Raw genomic sequence first — 23346 nt, forward strand, 5'->3', positions numbered from 1 at the left:
TGCTTACACTTCCTTTATCCCACAGAATAGCCAAGTTCATATTATTTCAGATGTAACTTCAAATCCTAGAATTTACACAGTGGTCATGTTTTAAAGGGTGCCTGTGGCTGTCATCTACTTTTGTACTCTGTATTCAGCTGAAGACAGGAAGAGGCTGGTCTGTGCAATGCAAGAATGCAGGTCTGAGTGATGGGACTGAGAAGCAGCATTACTTAAGGGCAGAATCCACAGGACTGCAGCAGTCTGCCAAGCACAAGCTCTCGAAAATACATATGAGATTTGCAGAACAGGAAAAGGTTCTGGGTACTAAGGAAGATGCAGTAACTTAAAAAGCATGAACATGTCTTTCAGGTTGGGCCTGTGGCAGCTGCACTCACCTCCTCTCACGAACCCATTGGTAGCTATTGCTGAAGTAGACAATCCTGTGATAGTAGTCACAACGGTGGCCATTGCTATTACAAGGACGGAGAGACCTTTAAAGGAGAAAAAACAAAAACAACTAAGAACCTTACACTCCTAAACTTGTCATTACCTAGAACCAGCTGGGCTAAACACTGAAGTAACATTATGGACTGTTGTTTTGAATGAGAAAGGCCCCCATAGCCTCGAATATCTGAATATTTGGTTTCTAGTTGGTGGACTATGTGGGTAGGGTTAGCAGGTGTGGGCTTGTTGGAGGGAGTGTGTCACTGGGGGTGGGCTTTGAGGTCTCAGAATCCTACACCAGGCCCAGCCTCCTTCTCGATGCATTCTGCATGTGAATCATGTAGTGTAAACTCAGCTACTGGTCCTGGGTCATGCCTGCTGCCATGCTCCCCACCTTCAGGTCATGGGCTCACCCTTTGAAATTAAGCGAGCCCTCAATTAAATGCTTTCTTTTATTAGCTGCCTTGGTCATGATATTTTTTAACAGAAATAGGTAAGTAACTAAAGCACAGGTAATAGACTACCTAATTTTAACTCATTTTTGAGAAAACCAAAATTATGGAAGTCAATTATGGTAGCAATCTACCTAAAGGGCAACACAGCTCCGTCAGCAATTGTAGAAGGGCATACAGCTATTTTAACACACAGATCAAGTGGGGTAAAGCTTCACTCACCTATTCCAGCCTGACCCACAATCCATGACAATCTAATAAACAGCATCACACCCCAAATGTTTAACATACAGCGTACCTTGGAGAGAAAAGAGGTCACAACACAGATAAACAATGCAATTAAAACATGAAACAGTAATAAATATTAAACAAGCCAAAAAATAAAACACACTTGAAACCACAGTAGTTTTGAAACCTACTCTTCTGAAGTTTGTCAAAGGGACTTACTGAAAGCTTACTGATAGGTGATGTAAGTACAATGTAAATATGTTTACAAATAGATGTGCTCACCAAAAGTGTCAGAAACACACAACTGTTTAAGATTTAAACACTTTTTTTACTTTTATTTTTATTTTGTTTTCACAGACAGGATTTTTCTGTGTAGCCCGGCTGTCCTGGAATTCACTACAGAGATCATATTAGCCTTGAACTCAGACATTCCCCTACCTCTGCTTCCACCTGCTGGGGTTAAAGGCCTATGCCACCAGGCCTAGATAAGACTTCAACAGTATTCCTTTGTAAGTTTTGTGTGTGTATTTATAACATCTATCATAAACAGTTATGGCAGAATTAAGTACTGCATACACACCAATACATATGTCAATGGGTCACATCATTTTTTAAAAATTTAAACTGAGTATAAACTCTCACAACTTGGGCATGTTAATTTTTTTATTCTGAGTTCCTGTTTGTATATTGTTACAACTGATTCAGCACTTAGGAAGCAGAAATAAAACACTGACCACAAAGTTCAAGACCTGCCCAGTATACTTTGCATATTCTAGGCCTACCAGAGCTATATAGCAAGACCCATTCTATCAAAAAGAAAACTTGTGACTTTACAATTTCTATTCAGATGATGTATATAATAATTAATTAACATTTCTCCTCTAAAAACAAAAGAAACACACAAGGTATTAACTGCGTCTTCCATAGTACTCACAAGCAGATTGTTAAAGCAAAAAAAAAAAAAAAAAAAAACAAAAACAAAAACAAACAAAAAAAAAACAGTAATTCTCTTGAGAGTATCAACTAAATTTTCTAATCAACAGAAGAACAGAATCTATGCATACATACTAATACACCCTTGATCCAGCCAAACTTTATAACTCCTTTACTTTCGGCAGTGTATGTGACCACAGCATCTCTGGTTGGAGTACTTTCTTCTCCATTCGCAAAGCCATCCTCAAAAGGTTCCTGGTAACAGAAAGAAATATAAATACAGAATAAGAATTAGATATATGGGTGGGAGAGGAGATCCTTGGTCCCATGAAGGCTGAACACCGAGTGGGGAGGAATTTGAGGGTGGGGAGGGGGGAGTGGGAAGTAGGTGGGGGCACACCCTTGTGGAGGCAGGAGGGGGGAGATGGGATAAGGGGTTTCTGGGTGGTGGGGGGAATGGGGTGAGGGGATAAAATCTGAAATGTAAACATAATATCCAATAAAAAATATGAAAAAAAAAAGAATTAGATATGAGATTGAGAAAATGGCTCAGTGGTTAAGAGTACTGGCTGCTCTTCCAAAGGACCCCGGTTCAATTCCCCGCACCTACATGGCAGCTCACAACTGTCTGTAACTCCAGTTCTAAGAGATCTGATACCTTCACACCAGTGTACATGAAATAAAATTTTTTTAAAAAAAGAGTTAGATGTAATTTTGAATCACTTGATAAAAACATATAACATGGTCTACTATACTTAGGATAACATAACAAAAACTTCCAGGAATGACACAATAATTTACTACATAGTCTGTAAACCTATGTTCCCATACAGGTTCACGAACTGACAGTACTCATTGTAGTGGTACTAGAGAGATCTGGAACCATAAAGAGAGAGAGAGGCTTAGCTCAAGGTCCTACATCACCAGGGAGCTACCCTGTAAGCATGTGTGTCCTGGATGCGGGTGATAGAATGCTCACGTCTGTACATACTCCTGCTGCTGTACTGCACTACAAGGTGACCCAGTCAAGGGGAAGCTCTTACCAAAGCCTACAACATGTTGTCTGGGCTTTCAGCAATCACAACTGTGAGCCAAATGAACATTCCTTCCTAAATAGCCTGGCTCAAGTATTTCAATAAACTAAAAACAGGCTTCTCAACACTTCACCTAAGAAAGACCATAGCAACCAAGTAAAAGGAAACGTAAAATTTAAGTGTTTCTATGAAGTAAACCCATTTTAATGATTCCAGTTTTAAAAATGGGCCTAGTGGTAGAAACCTGCATCCTAGCACTCAGAAAGCAGAGACTGGATGATTGAGCTCAAAATCTGGATACCACCCTAGGCAACGTGGCAAGATCCAGTCTGAATTAATAATGAAAATAACAAAATGAATGTTTTTACATTTTGGTAGTGTCTGGAGTGAACAGTGACTGCTGCCTGCTTACTGCTAGATGTTATGGTGTGGTTGTCCTGACATCCCAATACTCCTAGGACAGCCTGTCCCAGTTCTAGGTAATTTTGGGCTATACAGTAAGAACTTAAAGATGAACATACAGACAGATGCACAGAGGGATGATGAGTGATAGACAAGAGTCAGGCCTTGGCTCTTTACCACAAACTATCATCTAGCTACCATACCCTTTCCCACATCTGAAATACCAATATTAACAATGTAAAATCCTTTTTCGTCTTGGGGATTTTTTTGTTTTGTTGTTGTGTGTATGTGCTTGTTTGTTTCTGTTTTCAAGACAGGGTCTTCTATGTGTAGCCCTGGCTGTCCTAGAACTTGCTCTACAGCAAGCTGGCCTTGAACTCAGAGATCTGTCTGCCTGTGGCCCCAGTGATGGGATTAAAGGCATATGCAGCCACCTCCCTGTTTAAAATTCTCCCACAGCAACCAACACAGAAGATTCACAAGATTCCCAGAACCACTCAGAACTACTCTACACTGAGCCTACATGCTCTAGTCATCAGTTCTACAGACTTTTCATAAATCACAATACAGTCTCACTTTTTTTCCTTCGGTAAAGTTCCATATCTAATTCTGTAGCTCTTGTTTTCTTATTCTCTACCTCCCCTCTCGGGGTTCTATCTGTTCAGTCCATCCTGGAACCCAGGCCTGACATTGACTACTAGTATTACAAGACTCCATGAAAACATGATGGGAAAAAAATGGCTTGGAACATAGGCGCTCGCTCAGTCAAAAGTCAAACCTTTACACCATCATCATGGTTCTTACTTCATAGTCAACCCCAGACAACAAAACACAGCTATTATCTTCAACACTGATTGTACATAGATGTACAAAATATATGTAAAACATAGATGTACAAAATCCAGTTTTTAAAACTGATTTTCATGCTTCAACATCACTAAGTGAATTTTCCCTTGCCCCTAGGCTATCTTCTCCTTACATAGAATCTGGTGTAAATATGGCACCTTATTAGTATATATTAACCTTAACAGAAATGTATAGAAATAGCTTTTAAGGTGACTAGATGTTAGTGCATCATAATCACAATCCTAGTTGGGCTTTACACCGCTGTTTACAACGGTGTGAACGCTTCCCAGACAGCAGAGGGTCAACCGTGAAACAAGAAAAAAGAAAACTCTTACTCAATTTCACCAACCCCCTCAGCTGTTCAATTATTCAAATAAAACCACAAAAAAACAGGCCTGACTAGTCATTTGTTAATTTTTTCCAGTTTTCACTCTGGAATATAAAGTCTATAATATACACCCAAAAAAAAAGGCATCTCTTTCCATCTCTGTCATAAGAAAACTGAATATGTGTCCCTAATCAGCTACTTTTCCCAAAGTTAAATAGCAATGTGGGTGTCTTGAACAATGTGTAAATATGCAGGCATCCAAAAATGTTTGCTGTGGGTGCTTATCAGAATTTCACATCAAAGCTGAAGGTCTAGCAATTATGCTGGTCTCTCTATAGTGTGGATACTGTAAATGACTATTCAAGAAACAAGTATGTTCTAGCTTGCATGAAATTTTACTTTATAAAACTAATGATGTGATCACAGACAACAAAAATTACCTTCCTAATCATCCTCTAACAACTCTTTTAAAAGTTTTAGTTATTGATCTCCAAAATACAACTAAAGCTAGGTACACTGGTGCATACACAGGGTCTCTTTGCTGCTTCATGCAACAGGCTGGCTGGCTCACAGGCCTCCAGGGATTCTGTCTCTGCCTCTGGTATACTGGTATCACACTGAAGTAAGGAACACTGGGATCACAGACACACATTAACATGCTAGTTTGTACAAGGACTCGGGTCTTCAAGGCCAAATGGTGAGCTACCCACAGAGCCTCCAAAGGAGAGGCCTCTATGAGTTTTAGGACTACACAGTGAACACCAGGCCAACCAAGGCTAAAAGACAGACCCAAGAGCAACCAAACCAAACCCCCAACCAAACATCAAAAGTGTGCTATTTGTGGCTGAATTAACAGACTAAGGTGTAATGAAATTGAAGTTGGAGCTAAACTAGTTTCCAGAAATAAAAAGAAACTGGCCTTTATTTTGGTGATGTTGGACATTCATTCACTCAAGGCTCCACTACTTTGGGTTGTTTGTTTAATATATGAGCTCCCAAGGAATAAAGAAATTCTATCTCTCCTCTATCCACCTGAAAAAAAGAAATTATATAAAAACCTCACAAGTTAGTAAAAGTTCAAATATGAACTATAAGTCAGGCCAAGACAAAAGCACAAAAGTGCCGGGCAGTGGTGGCACACACCTTTAATCCCAGCACTTGGGAGGCAGAGGCAGGCATTTTCTGAGTTGAAGGCCAGCCTGGTCTACAGAGTGAGTTCCAGGACAGCCAGGGCTACAGAGAAACCCTGTCTAAAAAAAAAAAAAAAAAAAAAAAAAAAAAAAGTGATGTCTTCAATATTTACTATCTTTTTCACAATAGCAGGTGGAAAAGTAAATGCAATTTAATGGCATGTTAGTGAGGTATATAAAATTTAGTATTATTCAAGAAAAATAAGCTTTCAGAAAGTAGCAATAGGATTCTGAGTTTGGGGTTGAAATGAAAATAAATTCAGAAGAGAGGAAGAGATGGGGGAAAAATGGAAGACAAACATAAGTTACACCTAACTGCAAAGATTTCTCATAAAAGAAACAGACCTACCAGTGAGTCGTATTAAACTAAACAAGAATATGCAGGCATGCTTGCAATTCTAGCACTCAGGTTACAAGAGGATTATCAATCTACAGTCTGCCAGGACTACAAAGCAAGACTGTATTTAAAAGGAAAGTAAAAAAATACACAAGTGAAGTGTGGAGACCAGGAGACAGGAGTCTATCAGGCACCTTAAAAATTCATGAACGGAATGTAGAAGAGGGGCCAGGACAAACAAGCAGCCAGTAGACGAATGTCTATAGGGAAACAAAAGAAACATACAGAGAGAAAGCATGGACAGATGAGTGCTTTTCTAAGGATATAGAAAATACAAGAATGGAAGAACTCTAGCTTCCACGGTTATTATTTCTTTGCAGGAAGTAAAAAAGGAAGAATTTTTTTTTTTTTTTTTTTTTTTTTTTTTTTTTTTTTTTTTTTTAGACTAGATGGGTTTTGGTTTATGAGTTTGTTTAGAGGTTTTTTGGTTTTGGTTTTTTGTTTTTTGGTTTTTTTTTTTTTTTTTTTGCATTTTTTTGTTTGTTTGTTTCTTGTATATTCAAAGGTCTCCTTCAACCAGGGCCAAAACTGGGGTACATATATGGGCACCCATCTTTGCCTTGTTTGAGACAGGGTCTCTTTGTTTGCTGCTTCATAGGATAGGCTAGCAGGCTCTCAGGTCTCCAGGGATTCTGTCTCTGCCTCTGGTATCACACTAAAATAAGGAACACTTGTATCACAGACCCACATTAAGATGCTAGTTTGTACAGGGACTCAGATCTTCAAGATCAAATGATGAGCTACCCAGTGAGCCATTTTCTTAGCCCCCAAATTGAATTTTTTAAAATGCCTTAGATATAAATACATTTTAGTCTTATTCCTGGATGCATACATCTTAGAAACAAAAACTCTACTAATACCAAGTTGTCTTCTGTTTTACCAATCTATAGTTCAATTCTACTGGCTCTGAAAGAAAATATTCCTTATTAAGGCACCAATTTGACTTATAGTGATTTTTTTCCATCATATAACAGAAAATGCCCCCAATCTATAGTATAAGATTTACCACACAGTATTCACAAGATATATAGCACAAAGTTCCTACAAATTGAGCTAATTCTCCCTAACACTAAACTATCATTGTGTATTTTAGAGACAGTCTACAATAAAAACAGATTTTTTTAAAAAAAAATCATGAATAAAATTGTACCTAAAGACAAACATTTGCCCAAGTGTTTTTCTCCGCTTAGTTACAATTAACAAACCTTAACACCACTTTAATTAGAACTGTAACAGACTATAGAGGAAGGACTATCTTATATGCATGCCGTTATTAATGCATGCACACTAATATAATACCACTGAACTCCTTTTGTACTTTTGAATGAAGTGTCCTACAGGTTAGGTGGACCTTGAACTCTGGTTCCTTCTCCCCAGCCTCTGGAGTGCAGGAATCACAGGCCTCTATCACCATGCCTGGGCTGCTACTTCTTAAATGTCTGAAGCTCTTCAGTGGACCTCCTGGTTATGAAATCCAAAAAGTTTTCTCAAGTACACAAAAGAATAAGACAACCTTTATGTCAACTCTGGACAAAACTATCAATACCAAGGAATAATGTCTGTGTAACCACTGGGGATGACTTTGGTTTCTTGAGATAGGGTCTGGCCATGTGGTCCAGGCTGGCCTCAAACTCAATCATCCTTTTAATGTAGTCTCTCACTTCCTAGATTATAGAAATGAGACACCATATCACCTACCAATACAATTTGTCACATGTTCCTATCCCCACACCAGGAAAAGCATTAAGACCGAGGGGTGCAGCTCCTGGAAACAGTAGAAGCACTATTAAAGTAGACTTTGGGCAATGTTTAGTTACATACACTCATTTTTAGTGCAAACTTCAGCCTGTTTTTTCTAAGTATCTGTACTCGGTAACTTTAGACATAATAGGCACAAATAATAAACTATATACCTTTTTCAACCTGGGAGGAAAAAAGGTGTTTGGGTTGTTTTTCACTTTAAAGAACAGTGAGGCAAAGCTGTACTAAAGTGTCTCTTCAGGCCTTGGGAAAGTACCATGATACTGTCTTCAGAGTCACTTAATGGCCATCCAAATGTCAATACCTTTTAAGTAAGGAAATGGGCCAACCCCTTAATGGTGCCAATATGCAACAAGAGTCTGAAGCAACACTGACATTCCTCCACCCTTTGCAGACCTGGCACCTGGAAAGGCAGTCTCTGCGCATAAATGACAACTATATCCTTTCACTCATTCTTTAGCCACAGAGATAGTAACATTGTCAGTCATCATGCTGGGTACTTCCCAGCCCCAAAAGACGTATGATTTTTTTTTTCTTCCCAATTAGGAACTAGGGGAAAAGGCAAGTCTTTACCATCACTGTAGACCTTTTCCATATTCATGAAGCCTCCAGTAACTATTCAGCCCTATGAAAGATTACATGCCTTTTCAATTTACTTTTTATATTAAAGCTCCTCTCTGAGAACTGGTTTCCTCATCTAAATGGAGATAATAATCCCTATCCACCAATACCATATCCTGGAAGCCTTTAAGTGCTCTACATAATATAACAGACATATATGAACTGACACACCATGATTATAAAAACATAATTTAAGTATCAATGCCATTTTTCAATTGTGACAGTCAAATCTAAACTAGGCATTTCATTTTTTTTTAAAGTCAGCATTTTAGCCAAATAGTAGTCCTCGGGGGACCTGGCTTTTTAATTCCCGGCTACTCTTCAGGAAGAGAAATTTTACCCAGCTGATCCTATGTGAGGAAGGGTAGCTTACTGAACCACAACATGCATTGGTCCTGGTCAATTCTGCTCTTGCTCTGCCTGCTTAGCTCTGACCCATCCCAGTAAGAGAAGACCAAAGGCAGGGACTCAGTGCTCTTACCTCCTCTGGTAAATGTCACTGCTGAAATATACATGGATCGAATCTCAATGGGTTATGTGAACAAAGAACCAGCCTGCATTTTGGCAAAGACATATTTAAGAGGATGCATTTTCCTTTTAGCATCACCTAAATTGTATTGTATTGTATTGTATTGTAAACTAATACATTATACCTTACACAGTGAATAGAAAACAATAAAAGGCATTCAAATAAATACACAAGGATGGCTATTTATTAAAGATGAACAATGGTAATAAGAAAGTTGCATATAAAAGGTTTTTAGTTTCAGTAAGTCAAATTACATGTACTGGAAAGTATATAGTATATTCTCTTGACATGGCAAGATATGTTCAATACTCCTTTCCATGATAAAAGAGGACAAAGGGTTATTATACTGAAAGCCTTTCTCACACCTAGCTGTGAAATAAAAATCTTGATTCTAGTCACAATTTTATTGATATACCTTTTATATGGTATACAATATTTTATAAATAATAATCTAAAGAGACAGCAAAGAAATTTGAACAGGACAAAAATGGAGAACAGACTACTCAGAAGATGGAGTGACTACAGGATAATAACTACAACAGAGGAAAAAGGAAAGAACCAGACCCTTATTCAGGTTATCCCTTTCCACACAAATTCCTCTGGAGGTCACGCCATCTAAACACTTCAGGCAACTGAAAGTCACCAAAAGAGACAAAAATTGAATAGCAAAGAGGAATACACATAAATAAGACAAAAGGACCCTTTTCTGAATTGATTTTTAAATGATATCACAAATTACAACATGTATGCTAAAGACAAACAAGACAGAAAACCCAAAGTAGTAGTGAAGCAAGCTGCCTTCCAGCTGCTCCCGCCGCTGGCTGATGACATCCTCCACTACTGCCTCCAATGAGTAAATCCTTTGAAAAAGGCAGCTACAAAGAAGTTAACGGTAGCAAGAATGGTTCCTAGGCTGGGGAATACCCTGGCTCTTCAAAGTTTGGGGAGGGAACCAAATCAACCCAGGTTTACTGTGGTAAACACCAGATTCTTCTGTACTAACACAGCAAGACACAAGCTTTTACCAACAGGAAACAAAACACAGTGACTACAGATAGCACCATACCACTTTCAGAGAAGGAATTGCTATCTACACAGATATAATCCATCCAGGAAGGCATATAAAATGTGTAACATGAAATGGATGTGTGTATTAACTCTGGAGGCTATTTTGATAGGTGGACATCAGTCTAACTGCCCAGTCCTTCAGTATCTGTGTTGGAATGAACCCCTCAAGCTTGTGTCTCCTTTCAATCAATGTTCCCAGTCCTCAGCCTTCCCACCCCTTTGTACACTTCCCTGTGTACTCCTGCCCCCCAGGCTCAAAGTGTCCATGCTTTTTCAAAAAGACTGGGAAAATACAAGTTTTTATTTTCTTTCAATAAATTATTCTTTGAATTTGTCATCAATTGTTTAAAGTAATAGTATCTGATACGTTTACAGATAAGCCTTGGTCAGACTGCTAACAGAAGGGAAGTTCTCACATGTTTCCTATTAAGCATACTTTCTTTTTAGGAATAAAAGGAAATTCTAACTTTGAGACTTCTCTAGTCAAACCTACAAAACCATGACTTTGTATTTCTTCCAATGTCTTCAGAGTTTACTGCCCAATGAGACAAGCAGAAATATGATATATGCACGACACTTAAAAAGTCAAGGAAGTCCCATAACAGATAGAGGCAGCTCTATCTATCCACTACTTTTCTCTCTCTGAAACTCCTCCCCTCCAATTCTTATGCTTTAATTTGAGAAATTACTACAAGTTCAAATCAAGTATTTAACTGGTGCAATTTGACTTTAGCTGAAAAGCTGAATTTTTGTTGTTTATTGAGAAATGGTCTCACTATGTAGACCAAGCTAGCCTTGAACTCAGATCTGCATCATCTCCATCTGTGGAGTACAGGGATTAAAGGCATATGTGCCACCACTCACAACCTAAAAATTGGGTTTAAACTATTTTCTCCTAAGGGACTTTCAGCTTGAGTTCCCAAGGAACCTAGCACCATCTCAAACCAAATCCTAGATGGAATCTCCCCTCCATAACTGGGTAGCACACATCATATGCTGTAGTACTCTTTGTAGACAGTACTCAGATTTTATAGTTCAAGCACTCGCCTCAACTTTTCCAGACTGAATTAAAACAAAATGTCTGAAACTATTGAGACTTTTCTTGCCATTTTTACTAAAATATAGTAAATTAACATTGAGCTTTATAATTAACCTGTTTTCTAAATACCCTGAAATAAGACAATGTGGTTAGAAGTGTCAGCTTCCAAGTCAGTTCTGCTCAGATTCCAGTCCTGATGCTCAGTGTCTATAGAATTAAACTCTAAAAGCTTAATTTCAACACCTGTGAGATGGGGTACTACCACATATTGTTTGAGAAGACAAAATTTTAAAACTTGATAGTTTGGTACAACATAAAATTTCTCATACCAGCTAATAAAATAATTTCAAGAGGGAAAACCTGGCATTTTAAGTTGTGTGTCTCAGGATTTCATCATAAAAGCTTGGGTTAGTTTTGACCTCACAGCCTCTGAATATTGGTTATTACTTTAAATAAATCCAAAATAATATCAAAACTGTGAAGATTCATCAAAAAACTATTTACACCCTAAAATATGTGGGGATTACAATACTGATAAAATCCTTAAAACCTCAAAATTTCTCATACAATTTAATAGCATCTGCTTTAGTCTGAGCCAAAATGTTATATTTAAAACAGCTTACTTAGCAGTTAAAATGTATGTATACATCGCAAATTTAGATGTTAAAGTGGGGGACTTATTCTAATAATTGTTCTAATTTTTAGCAAGTACTAGCTAATTATATCATCCCAAAGCTACCAACACTTCCTGTCCGTGCTGTCGGTGATTGGTGTGTTCAGTGTAATGCTCCCCATACAGACTACGCTTTCAAAACAGAGTATTGTTTTACACAAATCCAATTTGCCTTGGTTAACAATGCTCTATTAATATCCAGTGGCATTAATGCAAAGCTCAAAACTCAAGTGCCACAGATAAAAAGTGGACAGTGTGACCATGTGACTTCACAATGAACCAAGTCAGAACTGCTGATCCAAGTCAGAGAATTCAGTACTGGAACTAGCTCTGAATGTTCTTTACCGAAACCTCAAGACTGAGTTACAAAAGAATGTTTCACAAATAACACAAGCATTGCTTCAAATCCCACACAACTTGCTAATGTCAACTGGGAGCTTACGACATCTTAAACAGAATTCCCAGGAAGCACATACCTTCTGTTAACACAGAGCAATGGCATGTATGACTTTCATCTCTAATTGTTTAGAAGGAAGATCTAAAAGTTAGCATCAGAACTAAGTCAGCACTGGAACAGCAATATGCACAGAAACCCATGAGCGTCTGACCACACTGGGTGTTTCATGCGACTCTCACAGCAAAAGATGCTATCTTCTGTCTTCTTTCCCATTTTCAGTTCATCGGAATCACAGATGTTATATCCTTCATCTGAAGATGAATTAAGTGGAATAGTTGAGAGTTTAAATGACCATTTAATGCTCAAGAATTGCCAACTGACAGCACAACTATTTGCTCATGGAAAAGAACCCAGGGAAAGTAGGGGAAAAAAAGCATAGAACAGAGGGGAAACAGATCCATACACCTGCACCAGTGATAGCATGAATTTGCTGCTTTTCAGAATCTTCTGTCTGTGGCATACATAGTTAAAAGAGAAGCCACATCAGCCTGAAATAACAGAACAGACCCCAAAATGAGCAGAGAAAGTAGAAAATTCACTTGAATTTCTAGAAAAAGGAGAGTAAGAGTAAGGGTAAATCCTCATAGCTGACCTGGCCCCCAAACAAATAGAGGAGAGTTCCGGGAAGAATAGAGGAGAGTTGTTGGCAGAGGCAGGTATAGAACAGAGATATCAGTTATTCAACAATGTCTGAGCCTAGCAAGGTGGCACACAGCTGTTATCCTAGCCTGGGTTGCACAGTGCATTCCAGGTCAGGGTAAAACACACAGTGAAACGCTGTCTTAACAAAGAAAGGAAAATAACTTGCAGAATATTAAAAATAAAAATTCAGGGTCACCACAATGTATTATCTACATATAAATTTCTTCCCTCCCCAAATTAATAAATGTATAAACAGATGAGAAAATGTTTCTCATTCATGTGTTTGTGGCCGGGACCAAATGTTCTCTTTAGGGTGCAAATATTTAAAACTATTAAGGACTATTAGGAAAACATTAAGGAAAATATTAAGGACTATTAAGGAAGTCAACAGTAAGTCTTAGTTACCAACAGGAATCTGATAAAGAAATGAAAGCTGATTTTTTTTTTTTTTTTTGGTTTTTCGAGACAGGGTTTCTCTGTGTAGTCCTGGCTGTCCTGGAACTCACTCTGTAGACCAGGCTGGCCTCGAACTCAGAAATCCGCCTGCCTCTGCCTCCCAAGTGCTGGGATTAAAGGCGTGCGCCACCACTGCCCGGCAAAAGCTGAATTTTAAACTTCAGAAATTTGAGACTTTGGTACAAGATTTTTAAAGAAAAGCACAATATTTAGAAATGATAAAAATCACTGAATGGATTTCAGTTCAGAGTGGAAATGACAGAAGAGAAAAGCAAGAGATAAATTAACTAATTCATAGATGCAAAAAACACCTAGGCACGACACAAAAGAAATTACTTGTAGCTACACACCTGTGAAAGCTAAAAGCAATGAGAAAATCTTCAGTCTTAGAGGAGTCGCCCATCCTGACTTCCTTCCAGCAGCAATGGACACCAGAAGAGCATACTCAAGAACCTGTCCACCAAGGCTATATTCTGCAAAACTATCCAGTATGAAATAAAGAAATCTTAAAATGAAGATCTTATGTCATCTTATATCATGGTACCTTGGTTCTATTGCAAGATGTTCTCAAGGAAGGAAAGCAACATCAAGTGGAAGAATGCATTTCTAAAAGTTGAAAAACAACAGGAGTTTTTCTGGTCTTAAGTTTTTAATAAAGCTGTGGGACTGTTAAGAACAATGAGCACAGCAATGCACTACTGGGTCTGCCGTTATACGACAATGGCACTAAAGAGAAAGATGTTCAGTCTTAAGATTCTAGTATTTTAACAGAATAAATTCAATGTACTTAGTAGAGCAGGTACCACTAGACCCATGAATAGTAAAAATCTTAGAACCTTGGTTACTTTGTAAGATCTTGTTTCAATTACCTATTCTACAGAGGGAGAGTCTTACAAAGTGCAACAATGTGAATCTGTTCAAGTTTAAGTTCCAATTAATTGGTAGCGACAATGTTGTAGGGTTTGCCTCATTGTAAAACTGATTTACAGAATTATATCCCACTGACTCCACCTAACCCAGCTCTTCCCAGTTTCAGCCTACTTCCATAAATAGTAATTCCATTCTAAAGAGTCATCACATTTCTCTTTCCATACACTTTGTGATGGTTTGTATATGCTTGGTCCAGGGAGTGGCACTAATAGGAGGTATAGCCCTGTAGGAGTAGGTGTGTCACCGTGGGCATGGGCTTTAATAGTCTCCTCCTAGCTGCCTGGAAGCCAGTCTTCTAGCTGCCTTCAAGGGGTGGAACTCAGCTCCTTCTGCACCATGCCTGCCTGGATGCTGCCATGCTCCCGCCTTGATGATAATGGACTGAACCTCTAAACCTGTAAGCCAACTCAATTAAATGTTGTCCTTTATAAGAGTTGCCCAGGTCATGGTGTCTGTTCACAGCAATAAAACCCTAAGACACACTTCATCCAAACTATAGCAAAATACCCATAATTCTCCCTTTAAAAACACCTTGATCTGAACCTCTGTTCTACCCACTACCTGACCTTCAGTCTTGACCTCCCTTGTCTCTACATCACACCAGTCACATTCTGTCTACTGAGTCTAGAGTATTCATCCTGGTATTTGCACAGGGTAAGCCCTTTCTTTGCTACTGTCTTTTATTGAGACAGTCCCCAACTACTCTAAAGTGTCCCCCAGCTGCCATTTTCTCATCCTGCTTTAGTTTCTTCACAGTAGTTCATCTGTCTTTTGTCTGCTACAAGACCCATGGCTGTTGCTGCTCACTGCTATCTATAACTGCCACACTTAGAACAGTGCTGCTGCTGATGTTCAGTAAGAATTTGATGAATATCTGAATTTACACGCACTTCACTCAGCAACTGGTATTATACACCTCCCAAACACATAAATATATGATGAGAAATCACTGCAAGCAAAGACACTAACCACCTAAGCACTGACTCAACTTACATCTTTCAGGCTCTAGTTTCACAGGACAGGCATGAACATAAATACATGGGGATATGGCATCAAGTGTGACTAGTATGTACAAATCTTTCTTTGCCTCATTTTAGATCCCCAAAGTAGTCTTTTTACCGAAGTAGTCATCTACTTAGAGAACTAACATAGAAACTGAAAGCCAGACTACAGTAGCCAGTAACATGAATTTAGCAGATTGGGGCCCCAGCAAAACTGCGATTTGACTTTGCCACATGCAAATATTTATCAGGGTCCCACTTTTAATCCTATCTGGAAACTATTCCCAGATACCATCCAAGTTGTGACCTAGTCATGTTCTTCCAGGGTGACTTTCAAGGAACCAAACTACATCTTGAAATAATTAGCAGGGCATAGAAGTAGTTCAGTGCTAGAGGCAACTGTTCAATGTTTTACTTAAAGCCCTTGTTAAGTGACAGGAACTGCCAGCCCCGACACAGTCAGTGAACAGATCTGTACTAAGCACCTAATCTCTATATGAAAATTAATGAGACAAAAGCTAATTCTAGTGAGGGATTCATTAACAATTGCATCATCTCAAGTATCCTCCTCCTCATTATCCTCAGGATGTCAACACGATAAAGTGATAATGGCGAAGAAGTCTCTCTTTCAGTAGCTCAAGCATCTTACAGCAGGTCTGAGCAATAGCCAGAAATAACTGATAAAAGAGAAAGACCCTGGAAAACATATTCTAGCATCAGACAGAAATACAAGTATAAATTCTAGTTCTGTAGTTTTCAATGAAAATGACTAGTAAACCATTTTTAGTTTCTATGGGATTATTTTAGTACTAGTAAATGTGTAAAAGACTGATTTCTTAGAAATTAAATGAAAAAAAAACCTCAATAATACAATACTGTTGCCTCCTTTCCTCCTTTCCCCTTTTATTAATAAGAAAGACAAACAGATGTGCCATGCAATGATTTGGTAACATAACATCTCCAAAAGGATTCTAAGCCATAGTCTAAGATCAACTGCAAAGGTGATATTATGACAATATATATATATATATACACACACACACACACACACACACACATATATATATATATATATTTCTCCTCTTCCACTGGAAGAAGAGGTGGGGTGAAGAGATGGTTTAGTAAAGTAAAAAACCTGGATGTGCTAGCCCATGCTTATAATCACAGAGCTGGGGCTCAGTGGTCAGCTAACCTCCAGCCTGATCTGTGAGCCTAACACTAGGTCAGTCAAGGTAAAAGGTTTCTGATGAACACCACACCTGAAACTGACACACACCTGCAAACTTGAAAGTGTTTCAGCACAGTGGTTCTAACTGTAGTTACCAAATACAGTCACAATGATGATGATGATGATGATGATGATGATGAAGTCCAGCAGCAGCAGACTGTTTACCACCTCACATTTGATAATTATGTTCACAATCACAAGTATTAAAGTCATTGATAGTTACTTTTCTGGTACTCTCTACTTTCTATTTCTTCCTATAGAAGAAATTGCTACTTTGATTGGGGGTGTGGAGGGAAACACAGCAATTTCTTTAAAAAAAAAAAAAAATCAATTCCAAGCACCAACTTTTAGAGTTTCTACCCTTTTAAGAGAGTTCCACTATATAACTCAGTCTGGCCTAGAACAGCCATTTGTACTAAACAGCCATTTGTACTAAAAGGAACTCCTACCTCAGCCTCCCAGGGCTACAGGCATGAGCCACCACACCCTGCACAGTGTCCGCCCTCTTTAAAACCCTTTTCTGTCATTCTAGGGTACTGCTTTCAAGGCTATTAGAAGTCCCCAACACAACTTTAGATGATCTCCAGGCCCAATCCTGGGTCACGCTTTCTATTCCTTTAGCGACACAATCATAACTAAGCTATTTCATTCAATTCACTCTCTCTCTCTCTCTCTCTCTCTCTCTCTCTCTCTTTCTTTCACACACACACAGAGAGACACACACACACTTACATACACACATACTCTTACTTTCTGACACACTTCATGACTCTTAGGTCTCTTACAAAGAATACGTCTAGAACTGTCTTCATCACTGTAAATCCATTCCATCCACTTTCAATCTTTTTTCCAAGTCAGGTAAAAGACTCACTATTCAGTTACTCAAGTCTAAATCCTGGGAATCAGCCTCTCTCACATCTAATTTGTTTTGCAGAAATCCTTATAGTGTTTAAGTCAGACCAACAGTTTAAGATTGCATTTCCAACCACACCTCAGAAGCCATTCTCTGGCCAGTAAAGATGTTCAAATAAAATAGATCATGTTCTCTGTCACAAAGACCGCTGAGTGGCTTCCCGCTACATTTACAGTACAATGAACTGGCCATTGAACAGAGCACTGTCCTCACTACCTTTATAAATACAGTCTTTGTTCTGGAATGTTGATCCACCATCAACCTATCTTTCAGGTCTCAGCCACAATACCACACTTATCTCCTCCCAAAGCCCAGTTAAAAAGAGGGTCCATCATACCCTGAGGTTTGCTGTGTGTCTGTGTGCAGGCATGGTATCTGACTTGATACTCACTGCGTCATCCATCATCCCACAGTTACAACACAGTCACCCCTTCCCCAGTCAACAGCGCCTAACTGGAAAGCCATTAGCCTTCTTCCTAGAAGGGCTGCATACACAGCAAGGATATTTACCCCCTGCAGTCAGATATTAGGGGAAAGAGTTTAAAAGGCCAGTGACAAAAAATAACACTAGTCCTTTTTCCTAACAAGTTTGTAGAGCATTTGCCTTTTCCTTTCTCTGGTTCCCCATACTTCTTTGTGCCTGTTACTTAGCTCATGGACATGAAAGCACTCTGCCACTGAGTACAGTGACATGACAATCGAAGAAATTCTAAATAGCACTATTCACTGAGGGCTGACGCATTAGAAAGGTGTCTGTCAATCTATATGGACGAGGAACAACTTCTGCAGGAGTGCCAATCAGAGATCGTGGTCATGTGTGACGCCACTGCCTACCCTTCCACCACTCTGAGCAGCATTTCTGCGCTACTTAACATGACAGGTATTTAACCCATTTGCTTCACCACCACCTTCTGGTTGCTATGTGGAACCCGGGGCTGAGGGTCCGGCTACAGGGACAGCACCTTTCCAGCAGGTGCTATGGAAAGGCAAAGCTGAAGGTTCCGTGACGCTGCTGCTCGGCGCACAACCAGAACAGAACCCTGAATTGAGGATTTTATAAACTCTATCCATCTAGTGATGTAATGAAGAGAATCTAACATTGAAATCTTAAGAGTTTAGCCTTGTACTTTGAAGAGCCAATGTTAAGAAAACCAAAATAAGAGCCACATTTAGCAATACTATTCTCCGCACTCAGCAGGGCCATGGCCCATTATTTCCACTGCATATTTCTTCAATCTTCACCATAAATAATCCTGGAAAACTGAGAAAGCCGAGTTTGAGGACTCAGGTGACTTTTTCAGCTACGAATTAACTAATAATGTGTCTGTTTTTCAGATGTTCAAAACTGAACACAACACCAAGATTTGAAGTGCACTGTTACTGACAAAATGGAAAATAGCAAAACCTTTCAAAAGTTTTTGACATGATACCTTTCTACTTAAATTCTACACCTTATAGGCATACTGCTAACTGTGGCTTTGCTGAAGTAAATCTGAAATGCATTGTATAGACACTCTGAGTACTAAAAGTGTCCAGCATCATCCATCAACTCCATTACTATCTGAGCCCATAAAGACTTAGGCTAAGGAGAAAAGAATGGGTATGGAAAACTACATATGAATAAAATAAATGATTCAGAAAGTGTTTAGCTTCTGATATGACAAAATGCAACAATAGAATAGTAAATAGTATTATCTAAGGCTAAATGATGTCAATCTTTTATACACTCCATGAGCTTGTGAGGGCTGGAATCGATGCACTTACTTCATGACTGTTACTTTGTCAAACACAGGGACAAATGTATTCTCATGAGACATGAACCTATGAGATCAAACCATCAGTCAAATACAATCACAGAAACTTCTTCACAGTGATCATTTCCACCTGTGGCACCAACTCCGACGTCACAGAATTCCACTATGGACTTGCTGAGGCAGATGTCAGGTAATTCAACTCATAAAAGTTAAATATTAATCAGATCTCAAAAGCATCAATGTTATCTTCAAATAATTATCTGAACCGGGAGGAAATAAAAGTCTTATGAGACCATAAAAAAACAGAATTAGTAAAGTCAATAAGAGTGCATGAGAATGGTTTTCTATTTGCAAAGTAAAAGGGCTTTTGCAAGGACCCTAGACTATTTCACTGGACATCCTTGAGAGGGGAAAAATAAAATTCCCGTGTTTCCTTTTTTTCTCTATAGACTCAAAGACTCACCGCTGTCAGTTTTTGTTGTTTTAAACTACAGCCCTCTTTTAAATTTTTATTTTATATGTATGAATGTTTTGCCTGCATTCCTCCCAGATGTACAACATATGAATGTTTGGAGCCTGTCAAGGTCAGAAGGCATCGGATCTCCCTGGCAGTGGAGTTACAGATGGTTGTGAGCCTCCTTCTGAGCCCTGAGAACAGAAAGCCTCCTGGTTCCCCGCAAGAGCAACAAGTGCTCTTCTGAGACATCTTTCTATCAACCCCAGCCCCATACAGCAACAAGTTTACAAACAAACAAAAACAAAAGATCATGCCATTATCAGGCACAACTTTTCCCAAGATTTGAGACTTCTATACTCTCCAAGTCTGGGATCACACGCCTTTAACCCCAATGCTGGGAAGCAGGCACTGATGGATCTCTGTGAGTTCCCAGCCTGGTCTACACAGCAAGCTCTAGGACAGCCAGAGCTACATAGGGAGACCCTGCCTTGAAAAAGAATTATTTCTACAGCCCTCTGCCTAATTCAAGATTGCAAATATTGAGCTTTAATAATTAGTAGACTACAAACACATGCTATTATTAATGCTTTCCTTCAAACACCAACCTTTCCATCTGGATCTCTAATGGATATACATAAACCATACACTACCAGCTAAAAAGGACCCACATGGTGGTAGGTTCTCTCCACCCTGTCTCAAGAGACAGCCTTTTTCTAAACTTCTCCCACACTCCCTTCTCTGGTCCCTAACATGTGTCACTCCGCAGCGAGGTGGCACATCCTCAAGAAAGCACTGGGTGAAAAAAAAAAAAAAAGTGTACACAAGATATATAACTGATTGGAGGAGAGGCCGCTAAGTACTGCCTCTGCTGTATCGCATAACCAGCCTAACCCGCTGCAAACTTTTGAAGGATTAAGTTACATTCCGCTGCAATTCCACACTTGACAGCTGAATCCAGAGATGCCAGCGAGTCGTTCCTTGGGTCTTGCGCTGCCACCTCACCAAGGGAGAGTCAGCGGCTGCATCCTGAGGCCAGCACGCGCCAGGGCATGGGGAGGGAGGAAGGTCTGGGCGAGCTCACCTTTTCCAGCTCATCGTGGAGCTCTGCCAGGCTGGGCCGGAGCAGCTTCTCGCCCAGCTGCGCGGCCGTGTGCCGGTAGTGGTCAATCCTGGGCACCGCGTCCATGGTGTTGTGGCCGAAGGTGCGCAGGTAGTAGGTGTTGGTGTGGGTGTCATAGTAGTACTGCTGGTGGTGTCCACTGCCACCACCCGAGTGCAGGCTGCTGCCTTCGCTCAGCACCGTGTCCCCGCCGTTCTGGAAGCTCACGTTGGGCCCGTCGCCACCGACCCCCGCCGCATCCGAAAGGCTGTCGTCCGCCGACGACGAGGCAGCGGGGTCCACGAAGTTCACGCGGAAGCGGCCCTTTGCTTCCTCGCTGCCCTTGGCCACGCCACTCTCGCCGCCCGCTTTCCCGGCCGCGGGGGTCTCCTTGCTCGCCGTCCCCGCAGCAGCCGCAGCAGCCGCAGCAGCCGCAGCAGCCGCAGCCGCCGCAGCCGCGGCCCGCCCGGCGTTCTCGGAAACCGGGTCCACCTGGAAGCGGCTCTGGCTGGGGGTGGGCCCCAGAGGTCTGCCCAGCCCATCACCCGCCGCAGCCGTTCCCTCTCCGCGCACCCCGCCGCCGGCCTGGCTCCCAGCCGTAGCATCCTCTCGACCGGAGGGCACGGCCGTGCCGGGCAGGTCCACCCCGGCGACAGCCAGCGGCGCGTCCCCATCCCGGGCCGGCCGCGGGGCGCCAGACGAGGGCGCCGCGGGCCCGGGCTCCATCGCTGCCGGACGTTCGGGGACCTGCGGAGCGGGCGGGTGGAGGCTGCGTACAGCGCGGCTCGGGTCCCTGGCCGACGCTCCCGCTAAGGAGCCGGGGGAGAGAGGGAGAGAGAGAGAGAGTCGCAGCGCCGCTATACAGCCCGCAGCACGCTCGCCCGCCAGCCGCCGAGTGTCCGCGAGCGCGGCCGGCCCCGCGGTTTAAAGGCGCGGCGGGGCCGCGGCGCTCGGTGCAGCACGCGGGAGGCGGGGCCGCTCAGCCCGCCCCTCAGCCCGCCCCGAGCCCTGCGCCGGCCAGCCTCGCGCGCCGACCCTGGAGAGCGCCGGCCTCCGCACCGCAGCGAGCAGGCGCGGCCGCACGCGCCTCCGCGCCGACCTGCGCGCCGCCGCCCCTTCCGCCGCCGCCGCCCGCTCCGCGTCCTCCCGCAGTCCTCCCGCCCGCCGGCAGCCCCGGCTCTGGCCCCGGCGGCCGCTGATGCTCCCCCGGCTGCACCGACTCTGTGGACTCCTCTCGCTCTTTTTTCTTTTTTCTTTCTTTCTTTTTTTTTTTTTTTTTTTTTTTTTTTTTTAAGTTCTAAACTCGCAGTACTTGGGGCGAGCCGGCGAGATCTCGCGAGATGCTGCAGGGCCTGTGGGCGGTTTCCCTTAGGGCGCGTGGTACCCAGGCCCGCGGCGCTCTGGCTGCGGGTGATGCTGGGGGCTTTCCTGTTGGGCCCGGGCGCGCTTCCGGAGGTACTGGCCACGCGCGCTCCCGGCGAGCCCGGCGCGCACCCGACCGACCCGGCTCCCAGCCGTAGAGCTCTGTGCCCGCGCTTTATTTAGATTTGCATAACCAAAGGTTAATTCCAGCCGGGATGCGGTGGGTGTGTCAACACTTGGGTGACACCTTTATTTTAAAAAGCTGGTGTTAGAAGGTGAGGAGGGAACCTCATTTCGATGTTTGATGACATTTATAACTTCAGTGTTAGGAAACGCAGTTCTCAGAATACAGTGACAGGAGCCGCCAGTGCTACTAGTTTTCCATTTCGCTGCGGTACTGAAGTATTTCTCGGCTTTTAACACAAAAAGCCACTCCTGCTCTGCAGGCTTGTTTTCGCTGGAAACAGAGGAACACCTGTTTTCCAAATTAGTATCAGTATCCTCCTTTATCAATCTCTCCAAAGACCTAACTGAAAGTGAGTGACCACAAGTAGTTTCCTCTGGTCATTCCCTGTGACGCCTGTTTACTCCGTATTTAAAGAATAGTTGGAATAAACACCATTTTGCTGCTGTTGCTGCTGGGTACTTTACGCAAGATTAAAGAGCCTTGATTTGCAGAAATGAAAAGGTGTTGGGAGGGGGAGCGGGGAAGCAGCCAGTCACCCATGATCTTGATCTCTCTTGATAATTTATCAGCTGTATTTTATTTATTTTAAAGATAAAGATGGAAAAGAACAGATCTTGGGTCATACAACCAGGGCTTCTAACACCTGCCTTCTTCCCGCGCCCCCCCCCCCCCGAACTTTCCTAATATTAACAGAAAACCAGAAGCAAGAAAAAAAGTATGTGTTCTTTAAAACTGTGTAGCTTTCTACTAGGGAGCTGCTGTGTTAGTAGTAACAGCTCTGAAATGTGCCTTTCAGACTAAAGCTGACCTGTGGCTGTTAATTTACCTAACAAATGTCGAAACACCTGCTATGAGCTCCCCTGTGTCCTTAGGATATAGCTAAATCCATCTCATGGGTGTCCTGAGAGTGAATAAGCTAAAGAGATACATAGC

At 41.5% G+C, this 23346-nt stretch overlaps 1 protein-coding gene across 2 annotated transcripts in view; it reads right to left on the reverse strand.

Annotated features, from left to right (window-relative positions):
* Positions 1-21788, reverse strand: part of Slc12a2 (solute carrier family 12 member 2) — a 72763-nt gene extending 50975 nt beyond the window's left edge. Inside the window, exons 1-4 of one of the 2 annotated variants that reach the window (XM_034517752.2) lie at positions 20847-21788; positions 2175-2294; positions 1101-1176; positions 378-473 (exon numbers count right to left, since the gene is read on the reverse strand). In XM_034517752.2, the coding sequence (XP_034373643.1) occupies positions 378-473; positions 1101-1176; positions 2175-2294; positions 20847-21590 (1036 nt within the window). In that variant the 5' untranslated portion in view covers positions 21591-21788. The remainder of the gene's footprint in view (positions 1-377; positions 474-1100; positions 1177-2174; positions 2295-20846) is intronic. The other variant, XM_076912615.1, reaches the window with a different exon arrangement.
* Positions 21789-23346: the final 1558 nt, after the last annotated feature.

Source organism: Arvicanthis niloticus, chromosome 14, assembly GCF_011762505.2.
Source record: "Arvicanthis niloticus isolate mArvNil1 chromosome 14, mArvNil1.pat.X, whole genome shotgun sequence".
In the NCBI taxonomy this organism is placed as follows: Eukaryota; Metazoa; Chordata; class Mammalia; order Rodentia; family Muridae; genus Arvicanthis; species Arvicanthis niloticus.